General features: G+C 39.8%; 1 protein-coding gene across 4 annotated transcripts in view; it reads right to left on the bottom strand.

Moving 5' to 3' along the window:
- Positions 1–563: 563 nt before the first annotated feature.
- Positions 564–18,280, bottom strand: part of Rap1gds1 (Rap1 GTPase-GDP dissociation stimulator 1) — a 123,544-nt gene continuing 105,827 nt past the window's right edge. For 2 of the 4 annotated variants that reach the window (XM_060392633.1, XM_060392635.1), the window contains 7 exons: positions 18,104–18,235; positions 16,919–17,053; positions 14,614–14,739; positions 13,766–13,902; positions 10,932–11,058; positions 6,429–6,557; positions 564–2,330 (listed from right to left, as the gene is read on the bottom strand). In XM_060392633.1, the coding sequence (XP_060248616.1) occupies positions 2,203–2,330; positions 6,429–6,557; positions 10,932–11,058; positions 13,766–13,902; positions 14,614–14,739; positions 16,919–17,053; positions 18,104–18,235 (914 nt within the window). In that variant the 3' untranslated portion in view covers positions 564–2,202. Of the gene's footprint in view, positions 2,331–6,428; positions 6,558–10,931; positions 11,059–13,765; positions 13,906–14,613; positions 14,740–16,918; positions 17,054–18,103; positions 18,236–18,280 lie in introns of all 4 variants that reach the window. The other 2 variants (XM_060392632.1, XM_060392634.1) reach the window with 1 other exon arrangement.

The raw sequence follows: 18,280 nt of genomic DNA, 5'->3' as shown, positions 1-18,280 counted from the left end.
GTGATGCTTCACCTACTGGCTCTTTTAAAAGTGTGTCCTATGGGGTGCAAAGTAGCTGAGAGTAATAGCTGGAGGTGAACTGTTGTCTGGTCTTTGTTCCCACCAATTGCCTGGGCTTAGTAGTGAATTCCCTCCTTTGTTGGCCTCTGTAGTTAAGTGCACAGTCCTCCTGGAGAAGTGGACCACTTGGTTTTGCTGGAGCTGGAAGCTCCTATTAGTCTGAACTGATAGCTGTGTCACAAGATACCATGTCTCAACTGAGGGACCATGGGATGATTCTATTCTGACTTGTTTTTCTTCTCTACAGTGATTTTTAGTAAGAATGCAACGTAGAAGTGTTTTTGTTTTGAAAGCTCTAGAAATCTACATCTATCAGTCTATCTGGAATTAAAAAATTTTTTTTTTTTGCTAGCAGCCTGAAACTTCATGATTAAGAATTCATTCATTCATTCATTCATTCATTCATTCATTCATTCAATAACACATGGTACCAACTATGAGCATACTCTGTTCTTAGATGTAAAAATACAGGCAACACACACAAGGAAAACAAATAATACCACTTTAAGTTCATATGCTATTTATTTATTAAGTTATTAATATGGACAATATTAGGCAACATTAGTCCACTTATCCAGCCCAGGAGAAAGACAATAAAGAGCCCATTCCTACAGTAAGTGTAGCCCAAGCACTCACAAAAGTCCCCTTATTTGGACATCAGAGGGAACTGTCAGTCGGGTTTTTACTTACATTAAGTAAATCTTTCTTGAATTTAAAAGTCCGATTTAGATAATGCAGAGATACATGTATCTCCTGTTGGGGAGGAAGGAGCTGGTCCCCTCTTCAGCAGCCCCTCTCGCTGCCCTCCATCCCTACAACAGACCCCACCCTCCCTTCTAGATCAGCAGGGGCCAGACTTGGGTGCGAGAGGGCGGGTGGGTCACAGGGATCCTGGTTAATTTATAAAGACCGTGTGTCAAAGCTCTAAAAACTCACTTGGTGGTGGTTAGTGGCAGTGACGAGCACACTACAGTTAGCCAAGAAGATTCTTCACATGGAGTCCTGGCTTGCAGCCTGGGAGATGACTGTGGTTCTCAGTGGGAACACGGAGGTGAGGGACTGACGGTGGCTGCTGTGAGGCCATCTGCAGAATGTACTGGCCTGGCTACTATGGCTTTTAAAACCGGCCTTCCTTTCTTTAGCATAGACAAGCCTGCTTCAGGTTTCCTCTATGTCTATCTAAAATTAGCACAACACTGAAAAGGAATATGAAAGAATGAAACTCCTTGCTTTCAGCCTGAATGATGAAAAAAAGGGGGGGGAGTTTGTTCTCCAGCAAACAGGCCACACTCAACCTTCCGTCACTGAAACAGATGCCAAGTGAGGTTTAAAGACATGTGTTGGACAATGCTGGTTAGTGGATGGAAGTTCTGCGTGGAGCTACACATGGGTTAGAATCTAGAATACACACACGACTCAAAGTGGTTCAGTACGCCAGGGTTCTTTAACTCCTTCCTATGTTCCCATCACACTGAAAGCCATGTTTCAGCATTGGGCCTCTGGACCACTGTCAGTTGAGGATGGAACCAGAAGCCTCAGGACGTTTTGCCATGTTGTCTGGCAAACTGCCTATACAGTTCAGAAAAAGGAAAAACCGTAGGGAAAGAGTGAGTATTGAATCTAGTCAACTCTAGGCACAACAGGCCTGACATTAGCAGAAGACTAATTAATGAATGAGCAGCCATACAGGTTTTTTGACCAGTGTGCTTCCCAAGCACCAAAAATTATGATGCTACTTTGCCTATTCCATTTCATCTTTAAATAAGCTAGACAGACCCTGCTGCATTCTGTTTCTAATTTACCAGTACATTATTATGTAGCTTACTGCACGTGAAGAGCAAGTCAGCATGTAGTACCAAGTTTACGTCATCAGAGGTCTACAACATGCACATTCTACTTAATGTAGCTCAGGCGTCAGGACTACAGGGGAACAGTTATGGGTGGAGGCATGTCTTGACAGTCGTGTTCACATTGACTATGGGTTTGGAAGTCTTATTGGGCAGGGACCTATAAGCAGTTCTTCAGTTGGAACATTACGCGCATGCACAAGTGATGTAGCAGAGAATGGAGCGGAAGCAGCAGCTGGGTGGAGAACAAAAGGGTCCTCGGCGCTGGGATGCCTTGTGCCAGGAGGGGCAGTTCTCAGCTTTCCACTGTAAGTCTCTGCTCCGTAAGTGAGGCCTGCTGGGCAACACTCTTGTTCTCATGACTTCGAAGTTTGGATACAACATCTAGAAAGGCCAAATCCTGCACTTCCTTGTATAGAGATTCTGGAAGAGAAAAGCAAGATAATGCATACATTGCTCTAATCTTACTATATAATCTACCCAAAACGTACAACTGACTGATTGGCTAGACCAAGCTATCAACCTAGGCATAACCCAGGAATGAGTCCCAACAGTACCTAGCAACGTCTCCTTTAGGGCTGCACTGTCATTTATAAAGATTTACATCAGGCTCTACAGTCTAAAGTTGCTTAGGGTAATAAGCTGTAAACACAGCTTATTGTGTTACCTCAACGTTCAGTTATCTACAACCTAACACCCACCGAAATAGTTTACTAGAAACCTGTTATGTTTTATGACAGATGGAAGTGTTTCACTTCATACACTTTTAGTAAGTAGATTTTCACCTCTGTTTCAGATTTCCCTGCCCACCTTTTCTGACTCACTCAGCCTTAACTTTGAGAAAATACAGGACTATTAGTATGACTAAGAACCCAGTACTGGCAAGAATGAGGTCTAATATTTTATATCATCAGTGCTCCTCAATTGGTGGGGTTTCCAATTTTTTATTTGCATCTATTTACATGCGTGTTCTGCACACACACAGAGCATGTGCTGTGGTCAAAGAACCATTTGTGGGAGTTCATTCTCTCCTTCAACCAGGTGGATCCCAAGAACTAGACTCAGGCTTTCAGGATTTGATGGCAGGTGCCTTTATCCACAGGGTCATCGCCTTGCTTCCTGATGTGTTAATTCTGGTGTGACCAACATCAAACACCAGAATTAATCTTTTATTAGAAACAGAAAAAAAGGAATCTAAAGTCACATAACTTTTTGTTGTTGTTGTTGGAGACAGGCTCTCTTTACATCGCCCTGGCTGTCCCTGAACTCACTATGTAGACCAGTCTGGCCTTGAGCTCAAAGAAATCCACCCGCCTCAGCCTTCAAAGTGTTGGGATTAAAGGTGTATGGGGCCATGCCCGACAAGTCACATAGACTCTCAAATAGACCTCACATTTACAAAACAGTCTTGAAAAGGAACAACCCAGACATCTCTCATTTCTTGACTTTAGTGTAGTTCTGTTACAGAGACAGATGAATGAATAGAAACCAGAACTAAATCCTCACATGTGGTAAGATGATTTGATGAGGATACCGAGATTGGTAAGGAAAGGGCAAGGCTTTTCAACAAATGGTGGCAAGTAAACTGGATGGTCATATGGAAAAGAATGAAGCTGATGCTCTCTTCTCTCTCACAATGGAGCAATAATCTAAAACCTGTACTTTATTCTTGGATACAGAAACAAAGATATAGACAACAAAAAGAAAAATGAACCAACGGTATTTCATCCAAATAAAAAGCTTTTATATATCAAGGAGCATTATGAACAGAATTAAAAGATAACCAGTGGACCAGGGGATATTTATAAATCACACATCTGACACAGGACTAATGTCCAGGACATATGAAGGAACTGCACAAATCAACATCCACAACAACTTCCAACGTGCACATGAAAAGATTCCCAGCGTCACTGATGACCACAGAAAGGCAAATTGTAACCATCAGCCCTCATTCACTGCAGTACTCTTCATAAGAGGGGTTTGCTGGGATGCTGAGAAATGTGAACTCAGGTGCATTACTCCAGGAATGTTGCATGGCCAAACCACTCTGGAAAACAGCACTCTGCCATGCCTCCAAATAGTCAACAGACCGTAGTTCTCATACGGTCCCACATGACCATTTCTCTGTACATTCCCCAAAGGGCTGAAAGGAGGGAAAATGCTTACCAAGGAGGGAATAATACACAATGGGACATTACTAAACATTAGAACAAATGTTTCATTATTCAACTTACATGTCATAATGTTATGATAATGATAATAATCAGAATACAGAATTGTAGTATCCAGAAGCAAAAAGATAGGGACAACTGGGAGTTACTGCTTAGTGGACTCAGGATCAGTTAGCTTGGGGAAATAGAGAAGAATGTGAAGCTAGATGATGGCGGTCAGGAAGCACTATGAATATTTTTAGTGCTACTGAACTGAACGCTGAAAAATGGTTGGTAGGATAAAACTGTGTTTGTATGTATTTTATTACAATTAACCTATCTCAACAGAAAGCAATGAACATGCTTGAAACAACTGAACAAAAAATGCAGCAAGTAGAAAACAAAAAAGGCAGCAAATGGGATTTTAGAAATAAAGTAAACTAACTGAAATAAAACTTGATATATTCAATATTGGAATAAAATGGTGAGGAAATAACTGCTAAACAATTATTTAAGATGAGACAACATAAATTACTGTCTAGACAATAATAGATAAGCAATGAATTAGAAGAAGATAAACTAAAGATCTCACATCTGTGCCATAGAGACCCTGAACAAGAAGAAAAAGACAAAACAGACCTTTAAAATGAGTCTCAAGAAACAGTGGCTAAAGGCTACGTCATAGAAGACATAACACAGATAAACCCATATGGATTCTAAAAACTGAACAAACTTCAAGCAGGATAAACTCAAATCTGCTTCAGGACACATTTTATAATAATAAAAAATACTGCATAGAGGAAACAAATAGAATGCAGTGGATTTCTCATTAGGAATCTATGAAAGACCATATCTTTCATTTATAGACAGAAAAAAAACTATGATCAAAAATAGGTTGACTATAGAAAATATTTTTTTGTGAGTAAAGGGGTTAATAAAATGTTCTTAAAGGAGGAAAAACAATGAATTTGTTGCTGGCAGATAACATAGAATGGCTGAGAGGTATTATCTAAGTAGAAAGGGAAAACTTCCCGTGATTACATTAAATATAAATGGTCTAAAAGTAAACCAATTAAAAGCACTGGAAGAGTGGATTATAAAATGACTCAAGTTAAGATTACCTACAGATACTTCAAACTTACCAACACTGTAAACTGAAACTAACAGTAGAAAAGTAATGAAAATGCTACTCAAAAGTGTAAGTAGGAGTAACTAAGTTAACACCACATAAATCAGACTTCAGAGTAAGGAAGTAAGGAGAGACTGAGAGGGACACTACCAAAAAGCTGCAGCAGCCCTAAAGCCGTATGTGCCTGGCAACACAGTTTTACAGCATTCTAAGAAGCAGCTGATACAATGAGAAGGACAGACACATAAATGGATCAGGAAAGGCTGCAATACTCTTCTCTCAAGAACTGACAACACTCCCCCTGAGGGGGAGTAGCCTGCCAGGTCACAGAGGAAGACAATGCAGCCAGTCCTGATGAGACCTGATAGGCTAGGGTCAGAGGGAAGGGGAGGAGGACCTCCTCTATCAGTGAACTTGGAAAGGGGGATGGGAGGGGATGAGGGAAGGGGCTACAGAGGGGATACAAAGTGAATAAATGCAATTTATAAAACTATAAATAAAATTTTAAAAAGTGAAAAAAAAAAAAGAACTGACAACTCTCAGGAAATCAATAAGAATACCGAAAATCACAACAATCCCACAGAATTTAACTGATACTTGTAAAACATTCTCAAAACTCAGTAACAGTCAAGTGAATACACATCCAAGTATTCATGGTACATACATCAATGATTTCTTGAATGAACTCTAGCTAACATTACAGCATATAATACCAAAACTACTACTTTATAGAAAAATATATCTTGGCATTAATAAACATAATTTGATTTCTGCAGTATTTACTTTTTTTGCTGTATTTACTATATGACACCTTCTACTACAGATGAATCCCTTGGGAAGAGTTTCCATTTAAAAGTGGAGCTGGAGAAATAGCTCAGCAGTCAGGAGCACATATATTGCTCTTGTAAGAGAGAGGACTGAGTTTGGTTCCCAGCACCCAAATCTGACAGCTTTCAACTGCCTATAACTAGAGTTTCAGGGTTTCTGACACCCTATTCTGCCCTCTGAGGGCAAGTTCTAGTATCCTTTTAAAAACTAATTTAAGCTGTGGGCTGGCTTTCCCCAGGGTCAGATGATTGTTCAAGGTTCCTGAATAAACTGCATTGAAAAAATAAATAATAAAAATAAAAACTAATTTCTACTGTTTTTTTTTTAAACACAAAGCCACCATTTACTATGATTACACGTTTACTATTTGACAGAAGCCATATACTGATATTAAGTGATAGAAATACTTACCAGATCCCATGAGAGCACAGATCAGTACCATGGAATTATATTTGATTTCTGGGGCACTTCTCTCATCTGCTAGCAGTCGGTGTAAAATCTGTACAAGCTGAGCACTTTCAAGATCTTTCTCAGCAGGACCTTCAATACAAAACAAAGAATGTCATAGTCACTGAGGCTGGTAGTAGTGAGATCAGGCTAAACACTGAAACACACTAGTCATAGGGAACATCCCAAAAAGGATCGGTGAGACTCTCTTTGAAAAGAGTGGAGTGTAAGGAAGAAAGCTGAAGTTCTGGGTAAGCGCCTTTAAAAAGAAAAGAAAAAAAAAAAAAAGAAATCCAAAACCTAAACTAACTTTTCTTTTTTTTTTTTTTAACAGTGTTTTGTAGTCTTGGCTATCCTAGAGTTCACTCTGTAGAATAGGCTGGACTTGAACTCTGCTTCCTGAGTGCTAGGATTAAAGACCTGTGCCTTAGTTACTATTTGCTATTCTATATTTTGTGTTTTAACCTGATCTCACCAAAAAAATAAATATCAGAAAAGACAAAGAAAAAAAAGAAAAGACAATAATAAATTCAGATATACACGAAGAAAAAAATATGCCAAAAACTCCCAAGAAAGTCTGAGATACATTCAAGAAATCAAACCTAAGGGCCCAGGGGAAAGAGAAGCTGAGGTAGGCAATTTTTATCCAGAGAAGCAACAACTTGACCAGAGAAGAACCTCTGCACGATATATCACAGTCAAGATATCAACAATACAAAGAAACTATTAGAAGATGTAAAGAAAAAAAAATACCAAAATACTGGATCTTCCATTAGGCATTCTTAAAGACCAGTAGAACACAAGACTAATAGTTCAAGCCCTGACAGTAAATGAGAAACATCAAAATTACTGTATAACATAATTGTTTCTTAAAACTCATAAAAAATGACAGTTCAAGACAAACTCAGATTAAGGCAATTCACGACAAGCAAGCCAGCACTGTAGAAGATTATTTTATTTTATTATTTTCACCTTTTTATTAATTACAGCTTATTCATTATGTATCCCACCTGTAGCTCCTTCACTTCTCCCCTCCCAAACCCCCTCCCTCCCTCTGCTCCACCCATACCACTCCCCCAGTCCACTGATAAGGGAGGTCCTCCTCCCCTTCCTTCTGATCTTAGTCTATCAGATCTCATCAGGAGTGGCTGCATTGTCATCTTCTGTGGCCTGGTAAGGCTGCTCCCCCCTCAGGGGGAGGTGATCAAAGAGCAGGCCAATCAGTTCATGTCAGAGACAGTTTCTGTTCCCCTTACTATGGAACCCATTTGGGGACCGAACTGCCATAGGCTACATGTGTGCAGGGAAGGAGTGTGTATTGCAAGAGCAGCAGCTGCTGTCACCAACACAATCACCCATGAACACAAAGCAAGTGTACATCCCATGAGAGGAACAGGTGAACAGAGAGCCAAGAGGGACTCCGTCACACCCAACGTAACAAACTGTTAATGGTAACAGAAGGAAGATAATCCAACCACCAGACACATCACATGACACTATCACTGGAGACAGCAAATCCTTCTGAACGATACCTTTAAATGAAAATGACCTCAGTCCACCAATTAAAAGAAACAGAATAAATGAATTTTAGAAAGATGATCTGCTGTCTCCAAGGAACACAGTTAAGATGTACAAACACTGAGAGTCAAAGGATACATAAATCTACCAAGCAAATGGCTAAATGCAAGCTAGTACAAAGGAGATTAATTAGGATTATTCCTTTGGAAGGTAAAATGGCTAGGGGAAAGGGAACCCTGGGGTGGACAGTTTTCTCATGGCATGTCCTAAAACAGTGGGGAGGGCACCTACTTCCTGTTTCTTCTTCCGGGAGCTGGACAGTGCAGGCTTGCTTGCCCCAGGCATATGCAGTTGGACATAGGCTGCAAACCAGTCAGCCATTGAATGAACCAACAGGGAGGCTACATAGGAAAAACTTAGCCCACTCTAGTTTATATGCCAATCAACCAGAGAGCACCTTGCAGAAGGATGGAGTTCAGTGCTGATCCCTTCCTTGCAGGAGGAGTGTGCTTTTGCTTTCTCTCTTGCTTTCACTTTGAATAAAATCTGGCTTTCCAAACTTTCTTTTCTGCCCTTTAACCCTTTCATTGGCAGGAAAGGCAACCCATCCCTGCACTCCACTGAGTAGACTGCAGCTCTGGAGCAGTCAGGAGCCAACGTGGACTACAGTTCATCAGGAAGACAAGATGAAGTCTAGGAACCAAATTGTGGGGTTTTGAATTTCAACATAAACACACACACACGCACACACACTGGAGCACATGGGTCCCACCAGTCATAGCAGGCCCTCCCTACATTCCACTCTCACATTAAGGTGGATCTTCCAAACCAGCAAGGAAGCTGGTTTTTGTACCACAAATTTTGTACCACAGCCCAGCTGGATATCCCACCCAAACAATAAGGAATATGCACACATTTTCTTAGTGGCATAGGCAATCTTTTCTAAAACTAATCATATTCCAGATCACAAGACAACCCTTAGCAGATGCCCCCAAAGCAACAACAAAATAAAACGCCTGAAATAATTATAATTCCTTTTATCTTAGCAGATCGCAGCAAGGAAAATTAACAGCAAAAGAAACCTCAGAAATTATACAAATATCTAAATGTTAAAAATTACACTATTAAATGAACAGTAGTCATTGAAAAAACAAGAAATTAAATTCCTAGAATTTTAAGAAAATAAATATTATCTCTATCACGACATCTGGGATACAGTGAAGGTATATTAAAAGAAAAGGCTATAGATATGAACACACACAGACACACACACAAATAGTGAGCTCTCATAGTTCTAGCAAACCAAAGAAGCCACCAAATACAACAGATGGCAAGAAAGAATAAATATTAGGGAAGAAGCTGATGAAAAAGATTAAAAGAATAATATACATAATCAAAGACCTGACTCCCTGGGAAAAAAAGATGTTTGACAAATCCTTAGCCAAACTAAAGGACAAGACCCAAATTAATAGAATTAGAGATGAAAAGGGGGTTGTTAGAACACATGCCAACAAAATCCATAAGACATTAAGGGTACTTTGAAAACTTAGATTCCAAAAGCTGGAAAACCTACATGAAATGGATTGCTTTCTAACTCACACGACCTACGACCTACCAAAATTAAACTGTTCAACCTGTAACAAGCAGTGAGACTGAAGCAGCAACAAAAAGCCACAGGCTGGTTCACTGTTGAATTCTGCCAAGCTTCTAAAGACTAAGGCCAGTACTCCTCAAACTGTTATCACCGTGATACCCAAGCTAGATAAAAACTAAGAAAAATACAGACCAATTTCCCTGATGAACACAACAACCAAAATTTGTCAACAGAATATTTACAAATCAAATCCTAGAATACATTAAAGTTATTATGAACCACAAATAGTTTGGTTTCATTCCAGGGTTGCAAGCCTTGTTCAACATGAAAACCAATGAACACATGATAGAAAATGACTTAAGGACTCACGACAGACAAAGAAAAGGTATCTGAGACTGTTTAACATCCTTTCATGATAGAAGTACTGAAGAAACTAGTAATAGGCAGAACATACCTTAACATATTACAGGCTAAACACTACACTCATTGCTAAGGGGATATAATAACTTTGGAAAAAAGTAGGGAGCTTTTCCTCTTAGGATCTAGAGCATAATAAGGTTGTTCACACTCCACTCTGGTTTAATGTAGTGTCTTAGCTGGTGCAGTAAGAAAAATATAAAAAGGGATACAATAGGAAAGGAAGAGGCCAAATTATTCATATTTGCAAAGAACAGAATTCTATACTTAAAAAGACCCTCTGAGCAGGCTGTGCTGTAAAGCGTTTTGGGTTTTAGCCAAAGGTTATGTGGCTCTGATTCCTGAGGCAAAAGATGCCACCTATGGCATCTCATGGATAGCTTCTCATGGATAACTCTGCCCACACAGATGCTGTACACAGCCATCAGCAAGCATAGACAAAAACTAACAGTGTCATTTAACTCTGCTTTAACACACAAAAGACAGGTAAGAGTTCAGATAAAGGCAGTACTATAAAGTGATAGAACAACATTTATAGAGGTTATTAACAGGCATGTGGGGATCGAACTCAGGGCCTTGTGCATGCTAGGCAAATACTCTGCCAACTGAGCTAGAAACCTAGTTCCAGATGCTTGCTGTGAGATCCAGGTTTCGTTTCAAATATCTATAATGCCTGTTGAAAATGTCTTATGTATCTTTGAAATAAAATAGCACCTAAGAGTTAAGCCTGAAAGTGCAGGTCTAAAAATGTTACACAAAATACAGCCATAGGAAACACCTGTGACAGCAACTTACATATGATTTTCCATATAATCGGATGTACACACTAGCAAAATATCTCCACAGCCAAGGTTCTATCTGATTTCAATTCCACTCCTGGGCTTCCTCTCATCCAAGATAAAAATAGGAAAAAATAAGTTTGTCAGCAAGGTACTTACCCAATTCCAAAGCTGCTATTAGTGCCAAAGCAACGAGCGCTTCATTCTGCATTATTACGTGTTCACTAGTTGCCATGGTAACTAGATGCTTGATGCCACCACTCTGTACAATGGTTTTAATTACATCCTACAATAAATAAATATCACAGAATTATAAACTTTAATTTTACACATAAAAAGATGGCATTCCAATCAGTCAACTCATTGTTGAGCTGAGTGGTTTTCTGACCATGTCCTGTATGAATCACTGTATTTTAACTATACATTACGGGAAAGTTTTTAGCTTTAAATAAATTCATCAAAAGATGACAATTTAAATTGCCTAAGTGAAAAAGACCATTGCATTTCCTGTCAAGGAACAGAGAGGTCTAGAAGCTACTGAAACTAAAGAAATAAAAATCTCATTTTCCCAAATGTATGTTTTATCAGAATCAACAGAAAACAAGGTTGGAATGTAAAACACTTTGCTTTAAAAATGTTCATGATACTGCCAAAGCAATTCTCTAGGTACAATAGGTAAAGTTCTTGTTTTTAAAATTAAAACATTTAAAGATTGTCTTTTACTCTTTTGTTTGATTTGACGAATTTGAGAAAATTACATGTCAAAGGACTGAGATAGGAGAAATCGTCTTCCCCAGGGAAGAGCACACCAACTGGGTGTCCAATCCCAGTCAGCCAGTCTTGAAAACAAACATATACCTACAATTAGTGAGATTTGAGGCAGGGTAGATGGAGTGTATGAGAGGGTTTGGAGGGAAGGAAACAGAGATTATAAATGCAAAAGACTCAAACCAAAACAATATTGAGAGAGAGAGAGAGAGAGAGAGAGAGAGAGAGAGAGAGAGAGAGAGCATGTGCGTGTGAATGCTCACATGCACATTCTCCACGCCGAAAACAAACACAAAACAAGACAGACAACAACAAAACCCAAATAGAATGTTTGCCATCATTCTCGGTTCCCCTTTCTCACTGGGACTCTGAGGAAGAGGCGGTGGGGAGCTCTATAGTGGGTAAGTCCTAGGGTCAACACTGACTTTGACAAATCCAACTCCTCAGCCTGTCTTCTGTCAAGTGACTTCATCTGTCCCATGATTTATCCCTCACGTTTTTGTAACAGTTACAAAGCTATTCTATAAAAAGGGCATGCATGATATATGTCAGAAAGTCAGATATGGTGATCAGTCACAGTTTTGTATCTTTCACACTACTTGTGATTTTACAGAAAACCTAAATTTCAAAGTAATTTAAGTTACTTCCTGCTAGCTTCAATGCTGTAAAACTTTAACTGTAACTATGACTACTTCTCTAATTTTCTAAACTATTTAAAAATGTTTTCCTTCATGTTTCTATCACACATAAAGGTTTAAATCAACTATTTGTAGAAAATATCATTGCTTTGAGCCCTTGGTTCATACTCCAAATTAGTGGCATCTAAGAGTTACATTTTCATGGGCAGCTGTACTCTATTAAACAGCTGTTAAGTGTTTCACTTTAACCTCTTTTAAAATTGTTCTTATTATTTATTGTGTTTATGCATGTATGTAAGTGCAGGTGTGCTCACTGAGGTCCGAGGACAATTCTTGGGAATTCTCTCCTACTATCTTGTCAAATTCTGAGATCAAACTCAGGGAATCAGACTTGCTGATAAGCCCCACTAACTAAGGCACCTCACCTGTCCCAGAGAAATGAAGCTTTAAAAATCTTTTCTAACTATTGCCTACTTAGTAAAAAGGTAACAGTTTTTTGGAATCTTGGCTATAATTCTTAAAATCATTAAAGAGTTTCATGGAACTTTCCTAAGAGCTTACTGAGTAAAGACCAGAAAACATTAATAGATGCACATAGCCCCCTAAGGAAGGTCTATGGACTCTCATTTTTCTCTCTTCAAATGAACAGTTCGTGTGATAGAATAGTAGGGAATGAATGAATGAATGTTTGTAATGACAGTTTCTAAGTCCAAGCTTCTAAGTAAAAGCATGTCACCTCTCATGGGAACAGGCACCTCAGTATTTCCTTAGTTAAATGTCTACCATCTCTCCAATGACCTCAACACTTTTATTAAACAGCTTCTCCACACGGGTGATTTTCTTGATAGAATACGAAAAAAGCTTATAGACACAGCCTTTTTTATCCTGCAGATGATTCTATGAGCAAGATATGGTCTCAAGTTTATAAATAAAAGTGACATCTGCCCAAGTCAGACTGGGACTAAAGCCATCTTTCTAAATAGACTCAAAATAATGATACTCTACTGGTTAAAATCCTTTAAGAATTTTATACTTCTGCTGGGTATGGTGGCACATGCTTCATCTCAGTCTTCCAAGGTGGCCTGGGCAAGAAAATGAAATTCTCTAAAAAAAAGCTGGAGATGTAGCTCTGCGGTAGAGCACATCCTAGAATATCCAAACCTCATTTAATCCCCCATAACATTGGAGGGAAGGAAGTGGCAGACCTACTTTTTTGGAGACTCTAACCCAGATACTTTACCTGGCATATATAATTCACCTTAATTCCAACATCCCCCCCCCGTCCACTCTTTCCAACAGACCTGCATTTGCTGTTTTCCTTTAAGACTGTCCCTTTTGACACCTAGGTATATATACCTGAAAAAGCCCTTCTCCCTCTTCTAGCTCTTACCACCAAAGCCTTACCTTTAAGTAGGATGTAGCAGCATTGAATGAAAACCTCAATGTTTATTTCCTCTTGGCATTGGAGATTAGGATATTTTGAGGAAATACATGATTATGTCAGCATGCGGTGCAGAATCTAGAGTGGCCAGCTCCCAAGATGTCCACTCTGATGCTTGTTAGCCTATGGCTTCCCCTGGGACTTACTTTTGATTTACTGTGTCGGATGAGGGCAGAGAGCAGTCTGTTTGACTCTCCCATCACACCGGCGTGATCTTTGGCTTCACACCACTCAACCAAACGCTCCACCAATTTAGCATTCTTTCCCAGTTGTTCAGCAGCTTCTGCTATAGGAAACAAGGCAAAGCACAACCAGACGGAATCACTGACAGGCAATGGGCTGACACGAAAGCAGGTGCAGGGAGGAAAATTACAGGTCTAAAAACCCAGTGCAACAATTCTATAAAAGCAAGTGCTGAGAATGATCCCTGCCCAGTGAGCTATTTAGCTTATGCTATAATGTTACAGGCTCTCACACAGACTCAAGACCACATAACTTCATATTCTTGCTTACACCTAACAATGTTAGTGCTCTGGCAACAAACGGTTTTCAAAAGGACTTGAAGCAATCAAGACAATGAAGGATAAAGAAATTGGAAATGCATAAAAACAGCAAACAAACAAACCCAGTTCACTCCCAGGAGTGTTTTTAAATAGGTGTTTTTTTTTTTTTCAAACAGAAAAATAGAAAATAAATCTGTAAAAATTTTGACCATCGCTGCACTAAAGCATGGTTTTTAAAACAAGGCAAACATGGGTAATACATCAACACATATAGCACTTAGGTATTATCCATAATATACGACATGATTTTCACTCAAAATCATTTAGCAGGAGAATTAAGTCTACAATCAATCTTTTTAAAACTTTTGTTCTCTATTTATTCTTACGAGTCCATAATTCTGACAACTAGAAAATCAAGTCCCTTTTAAGCTTAAGGGCACATAAGTAAGAGCTCTGCAACAAGAACGTGACTTGGAAACCATTTCTTTTACCTTGTGCATCTATTAACATTCTTAGCGTTCCCAGGAGTTTGAACTGAACTGGAGGCATTTCAGATTTAAGGAATTTCAAAACTGTCCCTGTGACCCCAGCTGATAACATCTTTGCTTTATTTATAACTGGAAAAGAGAGAGAGAGACCATAGTTAGAATGGTGCTAACATTCTCAATTAAACATTCAGTTCAACAAATATCTAGTACCTAGTAGCTTTAAGGCCTTATTTGTATTTTTTATATTTAAATTTATTTTTTTTAAATTTGTTCACTTTATGTCTCAATTTTAGCCCCCTCCCTTGACCTCATCCCAGTCCCATTCTCCCTCCTTCTCACCCGCCTCCCCCCGCATCACTCTCCCCTAGTCCTCAGAAAGGAGGAGCCCTTCTTCCCTACCATCTGACCTCGGGATATCAAGTCTCATCAGAACTGCCTGCATCCTCTTTCTCTGTGGCCTGGCAAGAGTGCCCTGCCAGGGGCAAGTCATTAATGAGCAGGCAACAGAGTTCATGTCAGAGACAGCCCCTGCTCTCCTTACTAGGACACCCACAAGGAGACTGAGCTGCCTATGGGCTACATCTGAGCAGGCAGTCTAGGTCCTCTCCATGCATGGTCCTTGGTTGGTGCTTCAGTCCCTACAGGAACCCTGGGCCCAGATTTGTTGCCTCTGTTGGTTTTCTTGTAGAGCTCCTGTGCTCTCTGGGTCCTTCTATTCCCCCCCCACCCAGCCCCCACTCTTCCATAAGGTTCCCTGCACTCTGCCCAAAGTTTAGCTGTGAGTCTCATTATCTGTATCAATCCCCTACTGGGTGGAGTCTTTCAGAGGACATCTATGGTAGGCTTCCATCCTGTTCCCTCTCTGCAACTGCTTCTGGTGTCTGTTCTATTTGCCCTCCTGAATGAGAATTAAGCATCCTCCCTAGGGTCCTTCTTGTTATTTAGCTTCTTTAGGTCTGTAGTTGTAGTATGGTCCTCGTGTTATATGGCCAATACCCGCTTATAAGTGAGTATATAGCATGCATGTCTTTCTGGGTCTGGGTTGCCCTACTCAGGATGGTCTTTTCCAGATCCGTGCATTGGTTAAGGTCCTGTTTTATACCTTTCTGTTTAGGAACGTTAGTGAAGCTGTTGGGCATGCTGCTGTATGCCAGCAGTAAGAGCACAGAACATCGAGATGAAAGGATCACAAGCTGAAGGCCCTCATAACCTACATAACAAATTTGAGACTGGCCTGCGATACAGCCTGTCTCAGGTCCCCTGGCCCAGGGGTAGGGCAAATAAAACACGAGACTGGGTATTTTTTATGTATGTTTTCAGAGATATAACATACAAAGATCATACTAGTTTTTTAAAACACAGTTTTAAAGCATTTAGTTAGCTTTAGTGTTTTTCTTTATCACTGTATTTGACTCTACTGTACTAATATAAATGTGACTGCCATTATTAAATACTACCAGTATGCTACACAAATCAAATACATTTTGACTGGATCTTCAAGTTACTACACTATTTTACTTTGCCATAAATTTAATTTTAGGAAATAGACAAAAGAATTAGCTTTAACAGTCATCCATGTCATTTTCTCTAACAATGTCATTCCATGGCTCAAAACTGTTGGTACAAAGATACATCAAGGCTATTTTCAAAAACTATGTACCTGCTCATAGAATGAAACAAACCCAAAAGGAGCCCACTACCTTAATTAACTATTTTTTAGGGAACTCTGTTTATTGATGTCACATCTTAATTTACCTGAAGATAAAGAAGCTTAAGCATGTGATATAATGAAAGCAAAGAGCTGATAAAAACTGATAAATTATTTTACTTATTGTAAGAGATCTGGGCTCAGGGGGTCCTGCAGAGAATGATGCAACAACCAAGGAGCACACATGGAGAGGAGCTAGATCCCCTGCTCAGATGTAGCCCACAGGTAACTCAGCCTCCATGTGGGTCCCCTAGTAAGGGGAGCAGGGGCTGCCTCTAACATGGACTCTGTTGCCTATTCTTTGATCACTTCCCCAGGGCAGGGCAACTTAGCCAGGCCACAGCAGAAGAGGATCCTGGTAGTCCTAATGGGACTTGATAGGCAGGGATCAGGTGGTAGGCCTTTGATGACTGGGTTGTGAGAGGGGAGGATAGAGGGAAAAAGGGAGGGTGGGTGAGACCAGGGGGAGACAAGGGGGGGAGTTACAATCAGGATGTAAAGTGAATAAATTATGTGTATTTAAAAAAAGGGCTCGGTTTGGTGCTGTCTCAGAGAGCGTATTTGCCGTTGGCCGCTGGGTGCCCGGCTGCCCCGGCTCACCGGGAATGGCGAGGTTCCTGAGGGCACTCAGCGCTGCATGCTGCACGGTCACATTCCCGTCCTCGACGTGCCTGTCCAGTAGGTCCGTGAGCTTTTCCACAATCCCACTGTCTGCCATATGAATGCAGTTCCCATCTACACAATGCAAAGGCAAAGTTCCTCCTTCAGAAAAACATGCATAAGCCTCTTGCTGCACTAAATCTTTTATACTCTCCACTGATCTGCACTGCAAGCCTAATATTCTGCCGGCCTTAAAGCCATTGCTAAACAGTCCTTTTAGAGGGAGGAGAAAGTGACTCAGCCATGATAGTTTATAGGTTGAACATTCCTGAAGCAAAACTTCCAAGTCTGAAATATTCTAAAGCCTGAGAATGTGGGTTACTGACATGACTCTGAGTGTACAGACTCTATAACTGAATCCATGTGATCAAGCAAGCACAGTCAAGAGGCTCTAAAAATATCACCTAACTTATTCTCAGGCTGCATGCACACATGTACAGGAAACACAAGTTTCATGTTTAGGTTTGGGTCTTCTGACCAAGATATTGCCTAATGTCTACATAAATATCCCAAAATCTAAGAAAATCCAAAATCTACAATGCTTAAGGTCTCAAGCATATGGGGTTAAGGGACATTCAACCTGTGTCATATATGAATAGTGCGCACATGGGAGCAGAACTGAATTACTCCTTATCTCCTAGTAAAAGTAAGAGTTTTCAGATTAACTATCAAAAGCACCAAGATTTCATAAGCTAAAAGGTACAGTGCCTTTAAAATGTTAATAAACTAAATACTGTATACCCACAGGATTACTCATGTGTAAACATGGGTATAAAGTTACAACCCAATAATCCAAGAAGGAATATTTAGATTATTAAAGCCAAAACAACATGACTGGAAAAAGAGCATATCTCCCATTAGATGTATATGCGTGGGTTCATTAAACTTGAAGCACAAAGCATTCAAAACCACTTGCATGATCATTGATCTTTAAACTTCAGAATTCAAATGACTATACAAAATGTTATTTGTTGGTAAATTCACTACAAATATTTCAGTCCTAAAAGATTAATGAAACAACACACAAACATTTCTAAACTGTACACTTTTGGTATATGTGAAAGAGGAGCAGAAACTTAAAAGCCGCAGAACACTTTATTCACAAGGAATAGCTAATGTGCATACCATTCCTGGCAAAATTTGCAATGGCTAATGCCCCAGCAAGCTGCAGCTGGTGGTTGTTTGATGGAATCCAAGAAAGCACCCTTTGGAACACACTGCCTTTTCCTCCTTCAAAAAGTTTCTGCATGGATTCATCTGGAAGGAAATGAAACAAATAGTTAAATAAGAGAAATATAATTA

This window comes from Meriones unguiculatus, chromosome 10, assembly GCF_030254825.1.
Source record: "Meriones unguiculatus strain TT.TT164.6M chromosome 10, Bangor_MerUng_6.1, whole genome shotgun sequence".
Classification (NCBI taxonomy): Eukaryota; Metazoa; Chordata; class Mammalia; order Rodentia; family Muridae; genus Meriones; species Meriones unguiculatus.
Note: the sequence above shows the minus strand (reverse complement) of the source record. Positions and strands in the feature narration are given on the sequence as shown.